This window comes from Equus przewalskii, chromosome 9 (assembly GCF_037783145.1).
Source record: "Equus przewalskii isolate Varuska chromosome 9, EquPr2, whole genome shotgun sequence".
Lineage (NCBI taxonomy): Eukaryota > Metazoa > Chordata > Mammalia > Perissodactyla > Equidae > Equus > Equus przewalskii.
Genome location: NC_091839.1, coordinates 20,315,854 through 20,339,026, shown reverse-complemented (window position 1 = coordinate 20,339,026; position 23,173 = coordinate 20,315,854). Strand labels below are relative to the sequence as shown.

At 51.9% G+C, this 23,173-nt stretch overlaps 1 protein-coding gene and 1 long non-coding RNA gene across 2 annotated transcripts; one reads left to right on the top strand and one right to left on the bottom strand.

Moving 5' to 3' along the window:
* The first annotated feature begins 152 nt into the window (after positions 1 to 152).
* LOC139085520 (uncharacterized) lies at positions 153 to 12,637 on the top strand. The gene is made up of 2 exons (XR_011543871.1): positions 153 to 1,191; positions 8,737 to 12,637. It is a non-coding gene; the product is annotated as an uncharacterized lncRNA (long non-coding RNA).
* A 456-nt stretch (positions 12,638 to 13,093) lies between these two features.
* Positions 13,094 to 20,863, bottom strand: LOC103558380 (sialic acid-binding Ig-like lectin 10). The gene is given in 12 exon segments (XM_008531339.2): positions 13,094 to 13,863; positions 15,813 to 15,902; positions 15,905 to 15,929; positions 16,068 to 16,161; positions 16,447 to 16,731; positions 16,816 to 17,073; positions 17,202 to 17,249; positions 18,855 to 19,118; positions 19,248 to 19,295; positions 19,607 to 19,891; positions 20,032 to 20,415; positions 20,495 to 20,863. Coding segments are annotated over 12 exon segments (2,085 nt in total). The 5' UTR covers positions 20,532 to 20,863; the 3' UTR covers positions 13,094 to 13,596.
* Positions 20,864 to 23,173: the final 2,310 nt, after the last annotated feature.

Below are 23,173 nucleotides of genomic sequence, written 5' to 3'. Positions count from 1 at the left end.
GATGCTGCTGCTGACACCTATCATGCAGAACCAGTACCTGCCCTCGAAGGGCTCTCAGTCTTGCGGGGTGGGGAACAGATACAGAGATGGACACTAACATTCTAGGGTGACCAAAGCCCAGACACTGGGAGGGACAAAACGGGAGGGGGAGGACAGGGACACGGGAAACGACAACGGGGGGTACGGGGCTGAGCCTGGACCTTGCCTGGAGGGGAGGGGTGGAGAGTGAGGTCAGGACCAGGAAAACACTGTTTCCTGCAGGCAAGGGCCTCGAGGGGAGGCTCCTTTATTAGACGGCCTTGGGGCAAATTCTAGGGTGAGTGGGTATTTGATGCACAAGACACTGTGAGCAAAGGCCAAGTGGCTGGAATCGAAAGACTTTTATCAAGAAGGGGGGCTTTCCTAACGACTACGATTAGGATCTGGGTCTCATTCATCGGTTACGTTGAATTGGTTATCCCAAAGAGGCAGCTTAGGTCGAGACAGGCCTCGGAAATCAGGGTTCGAATCCCCGCCCCGCTAATTACAAGCACGTGACCTAGACCAAGTTGCTTCAGCTTTTCGAGTCTCTGTTTCATCTCGAGCGCTTACCGCTCAATTCCAGCATAAAAGGATTGCTTCCGTTTTTGTTCTGTCATTGTTTCTTCTATTTTTGCGACTAGGGTCCAACCTCATCAGTCGCCAGGTACCTGGCCCTTTAAGACCCTCCCCCGCCACGCTGGGAGAGCGGAGGCGGGATCTTGCGTCTCTAAGGAAATGCCTTTCGCCCAGCTCCCAAGATTGACAGGCAAGTTCGGAAAAGCGACCAATCAACTCCTGCGTCTCGGGGGGGCGGGGAGCAAAGCTTCCGAATCGCGGAGGAACTCGGGCGACCGTTGGTTTGAGCCCCGCCCACTCCCTGTTACGTATAGCTGCGCGAGACATCCTCCTCGGCTCTGATTGGCGGGTGAGCTCGCGCTGCGGCCGAGGCCCTCCCTGCGGCCGTGAGGACAGCCAGCCAACACCCTCACTCTTTGATTGGCTACGTTCCTGAGCGCGAGCCTCCGTCTCGCCCTCTGATTGGTCGTTCCCTTCCCGCATCTTCTCGGGACGGTATCTGACGTGTTTACTCCGGCGTTTAGAGGCTTGTGTGGTCGGCGGTCCGGCAGGGTGGCAGCGGCGGCGTCCCGGGGACCCAGCCCGGATCTGGAGGTGACGAGCGAAGCCTGGAAGGGGGAGGGGCCCCGGGCTGAGAGGGGAATCCCACGTCGGGGTCTTTTGGGCGTGCCCAAGAACTCCATTGCCCCGTCCCCGCCGTAGGACCAGACTCTTCCTTTCATTGCCCCCTGCAGTCCTCGGACTGTCAAAGTCCCCAAATCCGGCCTTCAGGGCCCCCAGCCCACAGGGCTCGCGGATTCCAAGCCCCGCTCCCCGCCACTTCTGTCCCTTCCAGGACACTGTGCGATGCCGTGGGGGGGCCGCCCTCTCCCTCGAGCCTTACCCACTAATTCAACCCCTCCAACTTGGGGGCCCTTCCAAGTGCAGGGTGGGTGTCAGGGCCTCCTGGTCTTGGGGGCTCCTCTCACTGCCACCCCGACCCTTATATCCTCCCTCCACCCCTCAGGTCCAGGAGGTCGTCCTTGCCTCCCTTCCTTGGAGAATCTCTCCACCTGTGGAGGCTCTCACTTCGTTGATCCCCTCCAGCCCCTGCAAGGGCCAGGGGTCACCCTTAGACTTTGACCCAGGAGTTATACTTCCTAATGTCGATGCAAAATAACCAATAACCATTCTCTAGAGGTAGGCTTGAGGACTACAATCTGGGAAGGCAGTCTAACAAAGGGAGAAAGCATTCTGGAGAAGCATGGTTTTTCAGTACGTTTTCGAACCTTTTTTAGAACAAAGAACGTACATTAAACTGGCCCAGGATACATAGTCATCAAAGTTTCAAAGAAGTATTCAGTTGCAAATTAGCAGGTCAACAAGACCCTGATGTCTAGGAAAGGGAACTTATCTTCAGTAGTACTAATCTGGGCTACTGATACTGGTGGGCGAAGGAGGGGAAGTATGCCTTCTTATTTTAGAGCGCCTTTTACGTTCAGATAAGGTTTAGTGAATTCTTTAATGATTAAAGCGGATGTATAATGTATGTGTGATAGGCCATAAATCAGGCTTTTTGAATTAGAGCTGAATCAGTTTTGAACCAGAATAGCTATCTCATATACCTCAATTTGTGAAAATCTCTTGTCACTAACTACCCCTTATTTCTAGCTCCCAATCCCCTTGGAGGACCTGGAAAATCCTGCAGACTCCAAGGAGTGGTCCCTGACCCACAGAGTCAGGATTCCTACACTTCCTGTTGTTTGTGCACTCCCTCCCCCTCCTCCAATTTCTAGGCCCTTAGGGATGTGGATCCCGACCTCCCACCTTCAGGAGTCCAGCCTCCCCTCCTCTTAGCCCCTTTCCTCTTTGTTCCAGGCCCACTATTCCCTTGGGAAGTCCTTGAACCCTGCAAGTTCTAGGGAGTGGCCATGCTGGGGGCCCCCACTCCTTCAGGAGGCCCCAGGCATCCTTCAGGATCCAGGGGAGGTGGTCTCCAGGGAAACCTCCACCTTCAGGTCCATGTTCTTTCCCCTTCCTTTTCCTAATCCTTAGGGCCTAACCCTCACTACCGTTCTCCCCTCCTCCACCCCCATCTTTTCAGGTGTTTTTAAAATTTTTTTTTATTAAGATTATGATAGTTAACAACCTTGTGAAATTACAGTTGTACATTATTGTTAGTCATGTTGTAGGTGCACCACTTCACCCTTTGTGCTCTCCCCTGGCCCCCCCTTTCCCCTCGTAACCACCGATCAGTTCTCTTTGTCTATATGTTAACTACCACCTATGAGTGGAGTCATACAGAGTTCGTCTTTCTCTGTCCGGCTTATTTCACTCAACATAATACCCTCAATTTTCAGGTGTTTTATTGACACTTTTGAAATTTGACAGGTCATACTTAAGCCAGCTAGGGGTCTTCTCTGCCAGTTCCTCCCCTGCCGGATTCCCTGCCCCTTAGGCATCCTGCTGTCTCCCTAAGGCCTCCCACCTCACTGCTAGCTCCTTCACACTCAGGGTACCGCAGGGTGTCCTTCATAATAAAGGGGGGTCAGCCCTGCCCTGTAAACCCTGCTCTGCCTCCCTAGGGGCTGCCCTCTCCTGGTTAGCCCCCGCCCCCATTTGTCAAGAGGACTATTCAGGGATTATCCTCAGGTCTTCTCCCTCCTTTGGAGCTGCTTCTCCCCTTTTAACACACATTTGGGATCATCCCTTTCATTGTCATCTTTTTTTTCAGAGTCCCCTGTATTCAGGGAGTCACCTTCAGGGCTTCCTCACATTTTGAGAACTTGCACACAGCACTTCCCCAACACCCAGACGGTCCCCGCAGCCCTCAGCGAGCAGAAACTACCTTCTAGGCTCACAAGGTGATTGTCAGGGCTGCCCCCAGCCTTGCGAATTTCCCCACTCTGAGGGGAAATTTTCTTCCTGCTGACTCCCTCATGCTCCTGGAAACCCAACGTCTTCTAGATCAAAAGTTTCACTTTCAAGTCCTCTGGATTCCTCCCTGATACATAAGTGACAAGCAATAGGAGATATTGGTGTATATGAGGAAGCCATTTGGTGTAAAACTAATTCGGCCTGACCTTGTTTTCCCAAAAGGGCCTGCCATGGCTGTGGAGCATGTGTTGTAGATCTGCTTTAAGATTTGCTATGTCCCAAAGACAAGAACAAATGCCCTTAAGATAAGGATGTAACTCCCCCCACACTGGCATTTCCTTAAGGATAAGCATCTCTCCCTGGGCTAGGGACTCATTGCTCTGCTCACCTGTGACCACCCAGCTGGAGACAGCAGACCTGCTACCTGCTGTGCCCATCAATCTACAGGGCAATCTCGTGACTGTTGTAAAAGGGACATTCCTATCATATGTGATGTATGCTCTTTGTTCCATGACTATACAAACACTCTGTACACCCTACTTCTTTTGTACCGTTCCTTCCTTGGAGAAGGAAGGTTCCAGGCTAGTCCTCAGATCTGGCTCATAATAAACTCACTCCAATTTTGATTTATAGATTGCTTATGGGTTATTTGCTTTGACATCCCATTCTTCCAACTGCCAGTTTTCCCTTCCTCCCGCAGTCACTCTCCTAAAAGCCCCCCTTCTTCAATTTCCACCGTCATTGCCGCCCACTCTCAGGCACCCCGGGTCATCCTCAGCATCCAGGCCATCACTCTTAGGCTCTCCTGTGCCTCCTCCCTCAGGAGCGTAACCTCTTGGGCTCTCCCTTTCCCCCACATCTGGGCCGGCCTGCTCTTACCCTCACAAACGCCTCCCCTAGAATCAACTTTGGGGCCCCCCAAGAATCTTCTCTCTACAGCCATCACACACAGAAGTCCCTCAATCATCCACTTGACTTCAGGATTCCCGACCCTCCCCTAACACCTCCCCAGCCTGGTCCACACTCTAATTTGTGCTCCTGATTCCCTGCGCCTTCGAATGATACATGGAGAGAGCTCTCCTGCTTGAATGAGGAAACTGAGGGGCCACATTGCTGGACTCCAGTCCAACATGCTTAGCCTTTAGCCAGCAGTCACTCATTGGGCCCGAGTCTCCCTGGAGCCTCCCAGCCACGCAGTTTTGTCACCTGTGCGGGAAATGGCTGGGCTGCTTGGCTGGAGGCTGTTGGCGTGAGAGTGACTTTAGCGGTCAGACTTGTGGGCTGAGGTCTGAGCTGGAATGAGTCTCTCTGGGTTTATGTGGCTGCCACGAATGGTTTTCAGACTGCTTGAACGTCAGGATTTGCTAGAAGCATCTGCTGACGTGGCAGTGGGGGTCTGGAGGCCAAGGGGGCCCCAAAAGAAAGATCATGTAGACACTTTCACTTACGTTATTTAAATTTCATCTTTTAAAAAGTGCTCAACGTATTTTGTGTTTGTATTACGTATAATACAGTAAGATTCACTCCCTGAGTTTTGAGAAATGCATAGAGCCGTGTAACCACCATAAACAAGATGCAGAATATTATAATCCTCAAATTCTCATCTTGCCCATTTGTCATAATAACCTTTAAAAAAAAAACCCAGGGGCCGGCCCAGTGGCGCAGCGGTTAATTGCACACGTTCCGCTTCAGCGGCCCGGGGTTCACTTTTTCAGATCCCAGGTGCGGACATGGCACCGCTTGGCACACCATGCTGTGGCAGGTGTCCCACATATAAAGTAGAGGAATATGGGCACGGATGTTAGCTCAGGGCCAGTCTTCCTCAGCAAAAAGGGGAGGATTGGTGGCAGATGTTAGCTCAGGGCTAATCTTCCTCAAAAAAAAATACAACCCAGCATTTTCCTGGGGGACAATTTGGCCTTATCTAGAAAAACTGAAAAGATCCGGCTCCTTAGACCTGAGAATACTTTTGCTGTGGGGTCACTGATGGTTAGATGAGCAACCCCCCCATTTTACTGATCAATAAATAATGGCTCAGAGAAGTTCCTCATGTCATGTTAGCAAACAAGCAACAAAACCAGCCAGGATTGAACCTGTCATTTTGATTTCTTTTTCTTCTTCCACATACTGGATTCTAGAACTGGTGATGATGATATAATAACAGTAGAAATAAACTAATACCTATTTTTGAAGACATACAAGGTATTAGACTCTATTCTAAGTGCTTTTATTGAATTCTCACAACAACCCTGAGAGGTGGTATTATTATTCTTGTACGGATGAGGAAACAAGGCACAGAGAGGTTAAGGACTCGCCCAAGGCCACACAGCTAAATATGTGTCCTTTCTTAGCAGCTCTGGCTACATTCCTCGTTGGGTTTTGTATCCTCTTGGAGCCTTGAGGAAAATGAAGGAATTTTGACGTGACAAATTAGGTGGAGATCCACCTGTGAAGAATGAGGTGGATGGTGTAGTGACGGCTTCTGGGGAAGAAAGTATTGAGGGCAGTCTCAGAGGAGGAGGAACAGGACACCTGTTATTTAGGGTGAAAAATAGTTGGCTTCTGTTGTGTAATGAAGAATTTGTCTGGCCTTTGTCCCTGGCTCCTAGGAGAGACCCTCTAGACCCTTGGAACATTCTGAGTGAAAGGAGTGTGTGTTATTTCTGGTGGGGCCCCCGGTCCACACTTGAGTTAATGCTAAGAAGGCATCCCATGGGGGACCCCTAGCTGCTTCCAAGAAGGGGGCTGTCCATGCCGGAAACTGGAAGGACCAACCATGTAGTTAGGGCTTTGAGTCTTGTGATGTCAGCCTGACCTCACGGGAGGGAAGTGGGGCTGGAGATTGAGTTCCCCCACATCCCGTGTCCGGTGGTTCCATCATGCCTGCATGAAGAAAGCCCACCAAAAACTCTGCGTACCAGGGCTCAGGTGAGCTTTGTGGTTGGTGACACACATCAACGTGCTAGGAAGGCGGTGCATCTTGAGGACATGGCGCTTTGCCTTTGGGACCCTCCCTGACCTCCCCCTGTGCATCTCTTCTTTTGGCTTGTCCTGATTTGTATCCTTCATAATAAAGCTGTGATCATATAGATAGCACTTTCCTGAGTTCTCTGAGCCGTTAGAGCGAGTTACTGAACCTGAGGAGGTTGTCGGAACCCCCGAAGTTGTTGCCAGTTGCTCAGAAGTGCTGGTGGCCTGGGATCTCTGAACTTGTCGCTGATGTGGAATGTGAGGGCAGGGCTGGTGCAGCTGGCCCCATGGTCCAGCATGGTTAGGATGTGTGAGGCAAGAGGACACCCAGGAGGGTAGCTACGCTTCAGCCAGCTAGAAGGTGCCTCACCTAAGAGGGCCATGTGGCGTCTGCCAGTGCTGGAACTGGAGAAAGTGTGTGAAATAATAGAAAATATATATATTGGTCTCTGCCCCTGGTTCCTGGCACAGAGCTCCTAAAACCCTTGTAATTTCATGAGTGAAAGGAGCATTTTGTTCTAATGAAGCCCCTCTGGGTGGGCTCCTCGATGGGGGCTGGTCACCAGAAAGACTAAGCCACGATTAGAAGCTTGGAACTTTGAGCCCCACCCACAATCCTTCAGGAAAAGGGGAGGGGCTGGAAATGGAGTTAACGATCAAGCACGCCTCTGTGATGGGGCCGCCATGAAAATCCCACCAGTATGAGGTCTGAGGAGCTTCCAGGTTGGTGAACACATGAAGGTGCTAGGATGGGGGGTGCATCCGGCAAGGGCATGGAAGTTCTGCACTCTTCCCCGTACCTCGCCCTGGGCATCTCTTCCGTCTGGCTGTTCCTGAACAATAATATCCCTTTACGATAAACTGGTAAACGTAAGTAAGGGTTCCCCTGAATTCTGTGAGTCATTCTAGCAAATTATCAAACTCAAGGAGGGGGTACTGGAAACCCCGATTTATAACCGATGAATTGGAAGCACAGGTAACAGCCTGATCTTGTGATTGGCGCCTGAAGTTGAGGGGGGCCGTCTTGTGGGACTGAGCCCTTAACCTGTGGGTTCTGCTGCCATCTCCGGGTGTATAGTGCCAGAACTGAGTTAAACTGTAGGACACCCGGCTGGTGTCAATGAATTGCTCAATGTGTGGAAAATCCACACATCTGGGGTCAGAAGTGAAAGGAACTTTCTTGGCCCACCCTAGTCCACTTTTGCTCCATGAGAGAGCCAGTGTTTGGATACCTGCCACGCAGAGGGCCAGCCAGGGTTGGCCAGAGAGCAGCGTCAGCCAACAAGAGGCCACAGCTGTGGCCAGTTAGGTCAGGAGTCACATAGTATGGTCCTCATACCTCTCCTTCCTCTAAGCGCCAATACTTTGAGGAACCAGGGCTTGAAATGGGAATGGAGAAAAGGTGTGTTGGGGACAGGTGGTCTCCAGCTCTTCTCCAAGGCGTCAAGTCCCAGCTTAAACCTCTGCTGGATGGACAGAGGAGGTGATGGGGTTTAAATCGAGGTTGAGGTGAAGATTGAAGACCAGGCTGAGTTTTAATAATCAGAACAGACCGGAAAGTTATAAAACATCTGAGACACTGTCAGGGGCCGAGAAAAAGAGTTTTAACGGAGCACAGTTGAGTCAGTGATGAGAAACATAGAACTCTGTGTACTTCTAGTTCCTGGAGTTGATAGTCTCCGATTAACGGGTTATAGCCAATATCTGGCAATGCAGAAAGTCTGAGCTGGGTCTTCTGACTCTAAGCCTGTTGTTGCTGTTCTCATTTACACAACATCGCTTTCCCCGAGAGGAATGGATATCAACACCCTCCCCTACCTCCTCCAAGGTCCCCGTCATTATGGCAGAAGTCAGGGGCTTAAAAGACAGTATTTCAATGTTACTGACCCCTGGTCAAAGTTGTTGCTGTAGCAACACAATCTTGTAATTTCCCAGGTCAGACAATTCTATTGTTCTGCGTAGACTGACTTCCGGTGGCCAACATCAGTCCTTGAAGTTAACTCAGTTTTTTAAATGTTACTCAGCACCCGGAGGCATTGGTACACTTAGGAGGCAAAATGTGTCCGAGAGGGCCTCCATATCGTGTCATGAGTTACCGGGAACTACCCATCAGGGCTCCTAGGGTGACGGGGGGAGAACAGAGAGAGCAAAGGAGACAGCGAGCGTGGCACTGTCTTTTGCTCTCCATCTTATCCTCCAAAGCTGTTTGCATGCCCCTGCAGACTGGCATGCCATGGCGAATTAAACTGGGTTAGTTAGTTAATACCTTTTTTTTTTTAAAGATTTTTTAATTTTTCCTTTTTCTCCCCAAAGCCCCCTGGTATATAGTTGTGTATTTTTTAGTTGTGGGTCCTTCTAGTTGTGGCACGTAGGACGCCACCTCAGGATGGCTTGATGAGCGGTGCCATGTCCGCGCCCAGGATCCAAACCAGCGAAACCCGGGGCCACCGCAGTGGAGTGCGCAAACTTAACCACTCGGCCACGGGGCCGGCCCCAGTTAATACCTTTGATGAAAAGAAGAATAATAAGAAGTTTTCACATATCAAGGTATGTGGGTTAAATCTATTCAGCTTAAAACTTGTTTTTCCCAGAGCAGCCTGACTATGGCCCACCAAACCTGCATCCTCCACCTGCTTCAAATATTTTCTCAAAACGAAGAATGCCCTCTTTACAGAGATGGATGAATGTCTCTTTTTCCCTGACGCTGATGCCAGGACTTCTTTGAAGATGAGCTTTTCTTCCCAGAGAACCAAGGTCAAGCTGACCTGCTGTGTATGTGCTAAACTGTGGCAAACATCGCCTTGTGACTGGAAAAAATTGTGTTCCTGTCATGCGTGATGTATGTTCTTTGTTCTCAAACGTCTATAACCGTGCTGGAAACCACGCTTCCCCACAGTGCTTTCTTGTCTGAGAAAGAGACCGCTTCTGGGCTAGCCCTCACATCAGGCTCGATAAATATCACTCTATCTTTCTCTTCTATAGATTGATTATTGATTATTTGCATCAACCCCTTCTACAAGCTGGGAAAATTTAAAATATTATAGTTGCCATTAAACAAATGCAAGATTTGCATCTTGAGAACATTCTCTGTTCTGCGTCAAAGAAGGATACCCACCCTGCTTAGATAATCGTACTTATTGATCCTCAGAGAATCACATGATGTCTGGTTTTGGTTTACAGTTTATAAAGAGCCTTCATCTTTGCTCTCTCCCTCAATCATGATGACGCCCCTTTGAGATAGGGGTATTACCCTCATTTTAATAGGTGGGGAAATCGAGGCTCAGAGAGAGAAAGTCACTTGCCCACACTTATTCTGGGAAGAAGTGGTGGCATCTGGACACCAGTGCAAGTGCTTTGTCCTTTCCATATACTGCACCTGCCACGCCTCTTGCTGAGATGTCCTCCATTCAGCAATCCACCAGGAGGCCAGTATGGGGTCTTGACCAAGAGCTCTGGCTCTGGGGTCAGACTGCCTGGCGTTGAATCTTACTAATTGTGTGGGCATGTTTGGAGCCTTTCTCCACCTCAGTTTGCTCAGTTGTATAATAGAGATAATATCTGCATAAAGGAACTCTTGGAAAGTTGCAACTCAAAATCTTGTTTTTCTTTCTCTTCTTTCTTCTTCTCCTGCTCCTCCTCCTTTGAGACGATTTGCTGTGGAGTGATCTTCATCTGGGAAACAGACTGACTTAGACTGTCACCAGGAGAGCTCCATACCACAAAGCTTGGGCCATTTCATTCACAACTGGGAATTGTCTTTTTTTTTTTTAATTGAGTTCATAACAGTTCACATCAATGTGAAATTTCACTTGTACATTATTTCTTGTCTGTCACGACATAGGTGCTTCCCTTTCACCCCCTGTGCCCACCCCCACCCCCTTCCCCTGGTACCACTGAACTGTTTCCTTTGTCCATGTGCTTGTTTATATTCCACACATGAGTGAAATCATCTGGTGTTTGTCTTTCTCAGACTGGCTTATTTTGCTTAGCATAATTCCCTCCAGGTCCTCCCCATGTTGTTGCAAATGGGATGATTTTTGTCTTTTTTCTGGCTGAGTAGTATTCCATTATATATATATACACACACCACAGCTTCTTTATCCAATCATCAGCCAATGGGCACTTGGGTTGTTTCCATGTCTTGGCTATTGTGAATAGCACTGCAATGAACGTAGCGCTGCATATGTTACTTTGGATTGTTGATTTCAAATTGCCCAGCTGGGAATTTTTATAAGCTATGACTAGTAAAAGGAATAAAATTATGAGCTGCTCTATGTCATGAGAAGTTTTACATGTCAACTTCTTTGTAATATTTATGTTGGAGGAAAGTCAGAACCTGCCTCTTGGTGCCTCTAATGAGAAGAAAAGTTGTGCTTGGACATAGGGCCTGTCAGTCATCTCAGACACAAAGAGAGGCTACCTGGTCACCTCATCTCAGGAGCAAGCAGTGGCTAGGCTGCGTCCATGGAGCTGGCCACCATTGAGCTTTTTTTTCTGCCTTTCTGAGATGATGGCGGGGGTGGGTGTGGGTGTGGTGGGTTGATGTCTTTACTCCTTAAAAGGATAAACACAATTAGATAAAGAAGTGATGTCAGTAAGTGACTAAGAAGCCAGTGCAGGAAATGGCTCATTATTATTGACTATTATCTTAAGTAGACAAATTAAGAGGTTTCCTTGAGGGCCAGCCTGGTGGCTAGTGGTTAAATTCATGCTCTCAGCTTCCGCCGCCCAGGGTTTGCGGGTTCAGATGCCAGCTGCAGACCTACACACCGCTCATCACGCCATGCTGAGGCAGCGTCCCACATACAAAATAGAGCAAGATGGACACAGATGTCAGCTCAGCGACAATCTTCCTCAGAGACACAAAAAAAGAGGTTCTGTTGAACTCTTCTGGACTAACATCTGTCTCTCTTAAAGTTCTGAACCTTTTCCTGCAGCCTTATTAAAAGAACCAGCTAAATAGGGCCTGGCAAGATGAAGGGAGATTTCCCCACTGTTTGGCCAAAATTGCCCTTAAGGCTTTTTGTGAATATTAAGGGGGATGATATGAGCATTAAATGACAGGGCCTGGGTTAGGGGCTCAATATGCCTTAGTCAGTGTTATAAACATTTTCACAAACAAACAGCTCTGGAACTCGAGAGGGTTTAGCTGAAGGGGGTGTTATCTGTGACCACGCTCTATTCTCACGCTCAGACATGATGGATGCCTCAGCACCCGGCCAGACACCTCTGCACGTTCTTGGAAAATGTGAACATGTCCACTACTGACTTTTTCCTCTCAGTCTGAGTCATCACCTTTTAAAATGATACCCCTTCCCTTCGTACCCTTCCCCTGCTCTGTAGCATCTTGATCCTGTTGACTCTGACTTAGGTCAGAGACGGGGTCTTCACGTCTCAGTTCCTCCACGGAGCAAACCACGCGCCCCGGGTGCCGGCCTGCTGTTCTCAGTCCTTTCAAGAGCGCCCCATCAGGTGGGATTGCAAAAAAGAGGGGAAAGCTTCGGTTTTAGAGTCAGACAGCCACGGGCGGGACTCCTAATTCTGCTGGTTTCCCCTGGGTGGCTTTAGGTAAGTTACTTCACCTCTCTGAGTCTCAGACATCTTCACAATGGAGATGCTCTTTACTAGACATATCGGCTCCCAATGTGATCCTGGTGGGTGCTCTTTATCTTATACTGCCACTTAGGGATGATCTCTGACCTGAGAAAACCCTACCTGACCTGCTTTACCCGTTTTTTTTCCCCAGCTCTTCCTGTCTTCCAATTGTGTAATTTATCACTTTTTTTTTTTTAATGCAAAAGCCAGCATCTTTTCCAGGCTCCTTCGGTTTCTGCCTGACAAGTAGGAACCGTCCCCCGAGAAAGCTTTCTGTGAAGCAGTCAGAAGTCTGAGCTCTGGGGAAGGAGGAGGTGGGGCAGGAGAAGGGACATGTCCCGCCCTGAGACATAGACTCTCACCCTTTCTGTTCACCAGCTGGCTGACTCAGAGCGCGCTGTCAGTTCGTATTCTTTCCATTTTGCAAATGTGCCCCTTCTGTGCCTCCACGTGTTTGCTCTTTCTTGGATTTGTGGGTCCAAGGCCGCCTTCACCCCCACCCTCTGTGTGGTCTCCCTGCCTTGGGGGTCCTCCCCTTGGGAACCTCCCATCTAGTCGCATAGCTAGTCATTTTTGACTTGGCTACTCTTTTCCCTACTCTTTTTCCTTCTTTCTTTCTTTCTTTTTTTTTTTTTTTTTTGAGGAAGATTATCCCTGAGCTAACATCTGTCACCAATCCTCTTTTTGCTGAGGAAGACTGGCCCTGAGCTAACATCCATGCCCATCTTCCTCCACTTTATATGTGGGACACCTGTCACAGCATGGCTTGACAAGCAATGCCATGTCCGCACCTGGGATCTGAATCGGCGAACCCTGGGCCGCCGAAGCAGAACGTGCTCACTTAACCGCTGCGCCACCGGGCCAGCCCCTGCCTTGGCTACTCTTGAACTCTTTCTGGACTTCTGCTTCTGTTTCCTCTTCTGTAGAAAGAAGTGGGTGAGTTTCCTTTAGGTTAGGATTCCGCAGACTTTTCCTGTGAAGCCCAGGTGCTAAATATCTGAGGCTTTGCAGGCCGGTGACTCAACCCTGTATAAAATGAGCCACAGACGGTAGGTGCATAAAGGATGGGCACGGCTGGGCTCCAACACAACTTTATTTACAGACACCGACATTTGAATCTCGTATCCTTTCCACGAGTCACAAAGCAGTCTTCTGCTTTTGATTCCCCTCCCCTGCCCCCAAGTATTTCAAATGTAAAAAGTTTTTTAGTTCACGAGTAGTACGAAAATAGGTATGGGGCCAGGCTTGACCCGTGAGGTTAGCTTGCTGACCGCACAGATGACTGCTGAAGCATCTTTAAAGGCCCTCACACCTTTGAGAAGCTGTGAGATTGTGAGTAATCGGCTAGGGTGGTGCCTCGGTAGGTCAGAGGAAGAGCTTTTCCTTGCTTCTCAGAAGAGTGCATTCGGAGAAGGCCACTCTAGAGAGACTCATCGAGCTGTGCCAGATGCTCAGGTCTGGGATGGGATGAACCATCCTTGGAGGGATTTTTTAAAAAGAGAGCGAGAGCTTTGGCACTCTTTCCCTCATCCTCATCGCCCTGCCTTTCTCCCTAGCCCGGATGTGAGCCCCAGTTCCTCAGTGGAACTTGACTTCTGCGTACTCCCAGCGGGTGTCTTTGGGCACCCGGGGCGCCCAGGGTCTGAAGCCTGGGAAGCTGAGGGCAGCATAGTGGGGCTCCTTTTGGTCGTTCTCCGATTCTGGAGCTTGAGTGGCTGATTTGGGTCCTGGACCACCGTGGGAAACAAAACGCAGCTCCTTCTGCTTCTTCCTGGGCTCCGGGCAGTGAGCATCTGGAGGTGGGGGCCGGGCAGGACTGCTTGGTTTGTCCTTGCGATTCCGAGCCTAAGGGGAAAACATCCTTCCTTCCTTCATTCATTCAACAGACACTTGAGCACCTACCGTGCGCCAGACACTGACTGAGGACCTGGGGTTACGTTAGGGAGGAAAAGTCTGCTCTCGCTGAGCTTGCCTCCCATCTTGGAGCAGAACAAACAATAAAGAAATGTCTGTCACTAAGGCACCCAGTCTGTGGTTTTTGCTATGCCAGCCCTTGCAAACTTACACAGGTGGATGTGCGCAGCCACTACCATCAAGATACAGAGCTGGTCCATCACCGCAAAGATCTCCCTCTTGCTATCCCTTTATGGTCCCTCTTATCACCTCCCGTCCCTCACCCTCACTATGGATCTGTGCTCCATCTCTACAGTTTTATCAATGTGCAGTTACATACGTGCTGTCACGCACAGGAGACCACCACAAGATTGGCCCTGAGATTAGCCCTGAGGTAACAGCTGCCAATCCTCTTTTTGCTGAGGAAGACTGGCCCTAACATCCATGCCCATCTTCCTCTACTTTATACGTGGGACGCCTACCACAGCATGGCGTGCCAAGTAGTGCCATGTCCCCACCTGGGATCTGAACCGGTGAACCCCAGGCCGCTGAAGCAGCACGTGTGCGCTTAACTGTTGCACCACTGGGCTGGCCCCCCTCTTTGGTTTCTTTTGAAGATTGGCACCTGAGCTAACAACTGTTGCCAATCCTCTTTTTTTTTTCCGGCTTTTTTCTCCCCAAATGCCCCAACACATAGTTGTGAGTTTATAGTTGTAGGTCCTTCTAGTTGTGGTACGTGGGACACTGCCTCAACATGGCCTGACGAGCAGGGCCATGTCCGTGCCCAGGATCTGAACCAGCAAAACCCTGGGCCGTGGGAAGCGGAGCTCGCGAACTTAACCACTCGGCCACGGGGCTGGCCCCCGCCTCTTTGGGTTTTAAAAGGATATTATGTACAGAGCAGTAGACTGGGGCAGGGAGTGGGGTGTGGGGGGTGGTGGTGAGCGGAAGCAGAGAGGACACACAGCAGGTGGCGGGGGTGTGTGGGGGGAGAGATGTCAGTGCATGGACCGGGGAGGTGGGGCGAGAAGTGGTTTGGCTGTACCGTAGAGGAGATTTGCTCATGGGTTGATTGTGGGGTGATAGAGAAGAGAGGAGGGAAAGATGGCTGCAGGGCTTTGGCTTGAGCAGCTGGGCGGACATAGTGCTATTTGCCGAGATGGGGAGGATGGAGAAGCATGACTGATGTAGTTAGCCATGGGTTTGGTTAGACATCCAAATGGAGATGCTGCCTAGACAGCTGCATATGAGTCTCCAGTTCAGGGGTGAGTCTGGGACATGTAAATTTTGGAGTCGTCAGCGTACAGATGTTCTCTTCTGAAAATATCCAGCATTTACCGAACGCTTACTAGGTCCCAGGTACGATTCTAAAAGTTTTACTGGTACCGTATGAGCATATTGAACACCTAGAATGATCCTAGTTAGTAGGTACCACTATTCTCCCTATCTTAAAGAAGTTGAGGCACAGAAAAGTTCCATGACTTGTCCAAGAACACGTAGCAACAAAAGCAGGATTGAACCCAGGCAGGATGACTTCAGAGCGTCCCGTCTCGATCATTAGACGTCCTGCCTCTCAAGGATGTTAATCATTAGTATATCAGTTATTGATGGTGGTAATAATGGAACAGCTGCTACCTATGGAGCCAGCGGACGCGTTCTAACCCTCAAACCAACTCTCGAAAGGAAGCGGAGGAAGAAACGGAGGCTCGAAGGGAGTGAGCGATTTCGCAGAGGTCTCAAGAGTCAGGATCTGAATCCCACGCCCAAGCTTCTTCCACCTGGACGTCCCTCGGGCGAAGGTTGGGACAGGGAAGGGGAGGAGCGTGTGCAGGAATCGGAGATGGGGCGCAGGATTTAGGGGAGGGGAAGAAAAGGCAGCAGATCCCATCCTGGCCACTCACCAGGGCAGCAGCGTTAGGGACCACATTGATGTAATCCAGGATGGTGCTCCTCCGCGAGGCCCTGAACCTGCGAGCCTCCGCCTGGGTTGGAGCCTCTGCCGGGGTCTGAGCCTCTGCCTGGGGCCGAGTCCCTGCCGGGGTCCATTTCCTCCTCAGAGTCTTCACCCTGAGGAAACCAGCCCACCTTGGTGTGTACCCCGGCACCAGCCCAGTTCCCGGGGCCCAGACCCCATCGCTCTCCTGCTCTGAACTCACATGATGGGGATGACGCACAGGAAAAGGAGGGCCGTGACGCCAATTCCCAGAAATACTCCATGGGAGAATGCTTTGGAGATGAGCCCCTTCTTATCTGCACGAGGAAACCGTCAGACGTCTCTGAGCCCGTCCCATCAACGTGGGTCTTCATGCCCACCCCCGCTAGACCCTCAGACTTCCAGCTCTCATTCCAGGTGCCTGACCTGCAATTCTTTTCCAAGTACTTCTTGGAAACCCTGCTGCACCCCAGGCCCAGGGGTCAGGCCTTCCAATGTGGATTTCCCCCTCTACATCCCCAGCTCCTGCTCTGACCACAGGACCCTGTTTCCTGCCCCACTCAGCCCCCGCCCTCCAGGGGGCATGCAGTTGGCCCCTTGACCTGGCAGCAGCAGGACAGTGGCTCTCTGGGCCCCGTGGACGTTCGTGGCCTTGCAACTGACTCTGAGGCCAGAGCTGAGCCCCACGCTGAGGCTCAGGGAGCTGTTGGCCCAGGGCCCGGAGGAGCTGGAGGTGATGGTGAAGGAGGCGTTGCTGCTGTTCCCCTCCAGCAGAGCCTCCCCCAGCTGCCAGCGCAGGGAGGGGGCCGGCTGGGCTCGGGATGAGCAGCCACAGTGCAGACCCTGGTCCTCCCAGGAGCAGGAGGGTCTGAGCAGCTGTGGGGGGTCTGTGGGGAGGGATGAGAAGGTCAGCGGTGCTGCTCCCCTCCCCAGGACTCAGGTGCTGCACCCCCCCACCCCACCTCACTCACAGTGCACACAGAGGCTCAGAGAGAAGTGCTGGGAGCCCAGCTGGTTCTGAGCTCGGCAGGTGAATTCGCCTTCATGCTCCATTTGGATCTGAGGCAGCTCCAGGACCCCAGGGTCTGAGGACTGGGAGGGGCTCAGAGTCTGTCCCCCCCAGGCCCAGCTCAGCCCAGCTGGGGGGTTGCTATGGGTGACACAGAGCAGACGCAGGCTTTGGCCCTCCAGGACCGGGAGGGACGTGCCATTCCCGAAGCTTTCTAGGACTAGGGGAGGGAAGAGGCAGGACAGATGCACAGCTGAGGGCACAGGGACCCACTGGCACGCTGACATTCCAGATGCCTGGGCCCCCATTGTGGCACCCAGAGGCCCTGACTCTGTCCCCCTTTCCTACCTGTCCTGTTTGCATAGGAGACCAGCACTCTCAGGTTCTCTGGGGCATCTGCAACAGAGACAGAGCATGGGGTCTCAACCGGCCGGAGGCTTCGCTCGGGCAGAAGGAACCGTCCCTGGCGATGATGGGGGGGCGGGGCAGGGAGGGGATACTGAGGTCCCCACTGAGTGACACAAACCTCTCAAGAGAACAGATGGGGAAGAAAGGCTGGTCCCTGTGGCGTTGTGATTTATAAGAAAAACATATATTTGGTCTTCGTCCCTGGTGCAGAGTTCTAAAACCCTTGGAATTTTCTAAGTGATAAAAGCCATAAAGGTGTCTTTTTTTTTTTTAAAGATTGGCACCTGAGCTGACAACTGTCACCAATCTTTTTTCTTTTTTTTTTTTATTCTTCTCCCCAAAGTCCCCCAGTACATAGTTGTAAATTCTAGTTGTGAGTGCCTCTGGTTGTGCTATATGGGACACCACCTCAGCGTGGTCCTGTGCCCAGGATCCCAACCAGTGAAAGCCTGGGCCACTGAAGCAGAGCGCGCGAACTTGACCACTCGGCCACGGGGCCGGCCCCATGGTGTCTTGATATTCATAATAAACCCCTTTCAACTACACCGGAGTTTATATTAATGAGGCAACTTTTGGAGGTCAGGTAAGGATGGGGGCTGGTTGCCAGGGGAACCAACCACATAATTAGAGGACTGGAACCTTCACTCCTACCCCCTTTACCTCTAGGGAGGGGAGAGGGGCTTGAATCAATCATGAACGGCCAATGATTTAATCAATCCTGCCTACGTAAGGAATCCTCCATAAAAACCCAAAGGATGGGGTTTGGAGAGCTTCCGGGTTGGTGAACACGGAGGGATTCGGGGAGAGTGGCTTGCCTGGAAAGGGCACATAAGCTCTGTGCCCTTTCCCCATACCTCGCCCTGTGCATCATCCAGCTGTTCCCCAGTTACATCTTTTTTTTTTTTTGAGGAAGATTAGCCCTGAGCTAACATCTGTTGTCAATCCTCCTCTTTTTGCTGAGGAAGACTGGCCCTGAGCTCACATCCGTGCCCATCTTCCTCTACTTTATATGTGAGATGCCTACCACAGCATGGCTTGCTGAGCGGTGCCATGTCCACACCCGGGATCCGAACCGGTGAACCCGAGCTGCCGAAGCAGAACTTGTGAACTTAACCGCTGCGCCACCAGTTATATCTTTTTATAATAAACTGCTGATCTAGAAAGTAAAATGTTTTTCTGAGTTCTGTGAGCTGCTGTAGCAATAAATTGCACCTGAGGAGAGAGTCATGGGAACCTCCGATCTATAGCCAATGGGTCAGAAGCAGAGGCGACAACCTGGACTTGAGATTGGTGTCTGGAGTGAGGGATGGTTGCAGTCCTGTGGGACTGAGCCCTTGCCCCGTGGGATCGGATGCAATCTCAAGGTAGATAGCATCAGAATTGAGTTGAATTGTAGGGCACCCAGCTGGTGTCACAGAGAATTGCTTGGTGGTATGGGAAAAAAACCAACCCATGTTGGAATTGGAATTGGAATCCTTAGTCCCATAGGGCTGGGGTTCAAGGTCCCTTTAGAGCTCTGGGACCCCACCTCAAGCCCCTGCGTCCTCACCCTTCTCCCCTCCCAGAATCCAAGCACCTGTCGGTCCCACTCACACTGCACAGAGAGGTGCAGGCTGCGGCTCTGGGAGCCCAGCCCGTTCTCCGCTCTGCAGCTGTAGCGCCCGGCATCCTCAGGCTTCACCCTGGGCATCACCAGCTCCAGCGTTCTGGAGCCTGAGGGGTGGGACCAAGAAAGGACTTGGTCGTCCCGGGCCCAGCTCAGTGTGGCGGGGGGCTCGCTGTCAGCAGCACACAGCAGCCGCAGGAACTGGCCTTTCTGGGCTTCCAGATACAGGGTATTTCCTTGGGGCTTCAGGGCTGTGAGGGGAGAGAGAGAGAGCACAAGAGAAGTGCTGCAGGGAGGAACACCGCTTCCCTTGCCCTCCTGACACCTTTTCATCCCCCAAAGAGGACGGGCCTGGCCCTGCCCCAGTAGGCTCTCAGTACCTGATGCGTTGGCCTGGGAAATGCTGATAACCAGGTTTCTGGGGGCATCTGCAATGAGATTATGAGCTGACATTGGGGAGGAGCGTTGGGTCCCCGCAGCTGGAGAGAACCCCGGGGAAGAAAAAATGTGTGACTACCCTTGGAGAAGACAAGTGACAAATGAGTGCCAAAGACACACTTGTGCATGGAGGACCAGTTGGCATCCCCACTCTGCTCCCCAGCCTGAGGCAGCGTCCCAGGACTCCACACCTCCCTCTCTGTGGCCCCGCTGAGAGCTGCACACTGCCCAGCTGCGTCTTTCCCCTTCTCCCGCCTGCCCCACCTGCCTGCAGACCCTGACAGCCCTCGGCCAGACTCACAGGCCACATTCAGTCGGACGGTTCTCTCTGCGCTCACACCCTTTCGGGAGAAGTCCACTCGACAGGTGAGGTCAGTGTTGTGGTCCTGGGGTCTCGGTGTGAGGGTGAGCACTGAGAAGCGGGAGGTTCTTGGACTGGTCTCTTGGGAGGAGAGGGCAGCGCCCTTCCAGGAGAAAGTAGGGACTAGGCATTCCTCAGAGGCTGGGTTAAACACACAGATGAGTGCCACCTGACGCCCGGGCTCCAGGGTCTTGGGGACGTAGACATCTGGCTTCTGTGTCAGGGCTGGGACAGAGACAGGGTATGACCCTAGCCCCAGGGGGTGACCGATGGTCCATGCCCCACAGCCCCTGCCCAGTATTAGACACAGGGGGTGGGGAGGGAGGAGAGGTCCCACCCCATTCCACCTGGAGCCAGTTCCATACCTGTCACTTCCAGATAGAATTTGTTTTGCAAAAAATTGAATTGCACATAAATGCCTCTCTCTATCCGAAAGAAGTACGCCGCGCTGTCCTCTCTCTGTGCATCTCTGATGACCAGGGAGCAGTCCTGGTTCTGGGGACTGCCCACGAGCTGGAATCGGCCCTGGGTCCTCGTTTTCACCTGTCGATTCTGGTCGTTTGTGGCCACTGGAGAACCAGTGCCCGAGTGGGTCCTCTCTTCGAACCAGTAGCCGTGAGCTGGAGTAGAGTCAGTCCAGCCAAATTGGGGGTAGGAGACGCTGCAGGGCACAGACACACACAGGCCCTCCTGCACCGTCACCAACTCCTGCACTTGCAGGTGGAATCCTGGAGCCTGAGCCCGAGACCCTAAGGCGAGACAGAGACTCAATCTGCGTCCCCAGCCCCGGCCTCCACCCGGGCCCCTCCTGGCCCTGGGCCCACTCACCGTCCCACAGCCAGGCTAAGAGCAGCGACAGGAGCATCTCTGCGTTAGGAGGCACTTGGCCCGGCCCCAAGACAGGCTCCTTCAGCAGATGCTGTTCAGGGGCAGAAGGAGAAGCCACTGCGGGCGGGCGGAAGCTGAGCCCCGGAGCACCGATGCATGAAGTGAGCTTCTGATTGGAGTCCCACTGGAGGTCCTCTCCTCTTCTCGTATCTCCTCACCCCTATCTCGCCCACTTGGGCTCTCAGTCTTTCCTGGAGGCCCGGCCTGTGTTTGGGCTCACTCAGCTGGACCCTCCCCAGGCACCTCTGGGGAGGGAGCGGAAGGAGTGTGTCTAGCCCTGGGGCCTGGCTGTGGCGCCGGTGGAGGGCAGGGGCAACCCCCGCTGGGCCTGGGTCACTGAGGAAGCAGAAGTGAAAGTCCCCAGTGAGGCCTTCTTACAGGGGCCCCCGGTGATGGTGGTGGGTGCAGGGGAGGGAGGGGGCAGGGCTGGTCTTGCCAGATAAGATGCAAGATGCCCAGTTAAAGCTGACCTTCAGATAAACAACGAAGAAGTTTTTCAGTAGAAGTATATCCCAAAGATTGCACAGGACATACTTATACTGAAAAAGTGAATCGTTCTTTGTATCTGAAGTTCAAATTTAACTGGACACCTTGCATTTTTATCTGCTACATCTGGCAACCCTAGGCCTCGTCTCATCCGACCCCTTCATCCTCCCTGGTGGGCTCTCTGACCTCCGTCCCCCAGGAACACCCACCCCCAAGACCTTTGTCCACTTCCCAAGTTCCCCTTCTTTTTCTGCCACCACGCAGTGGGACACACTCGCTTGTAACACCCATTGTGAGAAGAGCACCTGCACCCAGAGGTGAGGGGGATGTGGAGTGAGGGGGATAGACTCCCCCAGACGTTGCCCCCCTCGGCTTGAAATGACTCTGTTTTGGACACATAGAGACACTGAGGTCTTCCATTCGACCTCCATGTCCTGGGACCTCGTGTGTGGCAGGCGCCATCCTGCATACGGGGGACACGCAGGGAAGTCAGACACAGTGTCTGACCTCAAGGGGACCCAGTTTGTTAAAGGGAGATCCTTAGCAATGGAAAAGCACTGGCAATGTGCTCGTAGATGTCCCTCCCCCCATGCTGCCACAGGTGTTCATTATGGTCTGGGGGAGGGGAGCGTCACTTCTTCCTGGTGAAGTCAGGGAAGTCTCCTGGAGGAGGTAACGCCAGCTGCCCCTGTCCTCACGTCCACTGTGTTCGCTTGTTCTGGCTGCCACGACAAAGCGCCACAGATCGGGGGCCTTCAACAACAGAGATGTGTTTCCTCACATTTCTGGAGGCTGAAAATCCAAGATGGAGGTGTCAGCTGGGTTGTTTCCCTCTGATGCCTCTCTCCCCTTGGCTTGTAGATGACTGTCTCCTCCCCGTGTCCTCACATGGTCTTCCCTGTGTGTTTGTGTCTGTGTTATAATCTCCTCTTCTTATGAGGACACCAATCCTATTGGATTAGGCCCCATCCTATGACCTCATTTTAACTAAATTACCTCTTTAAAGACCCTTCCTCCAAAAATAGTCACATTCTGAGGTATTGGGGGTTAAGACTTCAAAATAGGAATTTTGAGGGGAGAAGACACCATTCAGTCCATAACATACCCCTTCCTCTTCATTCTGATCCCTGGATCCCCACCTCCCAACCTGGGCTTCCTACGAGGGGACTGGGTTCCCGTCTCCTAGGGGAGTCCTTGAGTCAGAGACATCACCCCCTCCACTCTGCGGAGCTCACAGAGGAGAGGGAGGGGTGGAAGTCTGCGTCCTGCTGGGGGCTTGCCTTGAATGCACTGAGAACTGAGCACCCCCCAGCTTAGGCCCAGCTCCACTGTGCCTTTGAACATTTCCACCCCTCTGTGGGACCCATTGGGGTGGGGGCCAGGAGAATGGCAACATCTCGGTCCTTCCGTGGGTCTGTCCACACCACTCTTCCCTGTTGCCCCCTCCGCTGGAGAAGGGAGGAAGGACCCTCTGCCATCCTGGGGCTGAAAGGTGCCAAGCCTGACTCCCTGGGGCTCTCCAGGCTCACCTGGAGGCCCCACAACCCCTCATAAGAATGTGGGCCACCCTCAGGGTTAGAGATCCCTTTGAAACTGTAGGGGAGGAAGAACGATTCCTCTACCTTCTAGGTCCTTCTGGCTGATCTAAGAATTAAATTGACATGAGACAGAGTAACAGGAGAAAGTCAAACAAAGTTTATTTTTTTAATTAAATTAATTTAAAAAATTTTTTTAGATTGGCACCTGAGCTAACATCTTTTGACAATCTTTTTTTTCTTTTCCTTCTCCCCAAAACTCCCCAAGTACATAGTTGTATATTCTAGTTGTAGGTCCTTCTGGCTTTGCTATGTGGGACACCACCTTAGCATGGCTTGATGAGCAATGCCATGTCCACCCCCAGGATCTGATCTGGTGAAACTCTGGGCCGCTGAAACGGAGCATGTGAACTCAACCACTCGGCCATGGGGCTGGCCCCTAAACAAAGTTTAATAACACTTATACAGGGGAGAAACCCAGGAAATCTGAGTAACTCACCAAACTGGCCAAAGCCACCACCTTAAATACCATCTTCAGTTAAAGACAAAGGAGGATGTTGGGGGTAGGGGTTTGGGACTTCAAAGGGGAGGAAGGCAA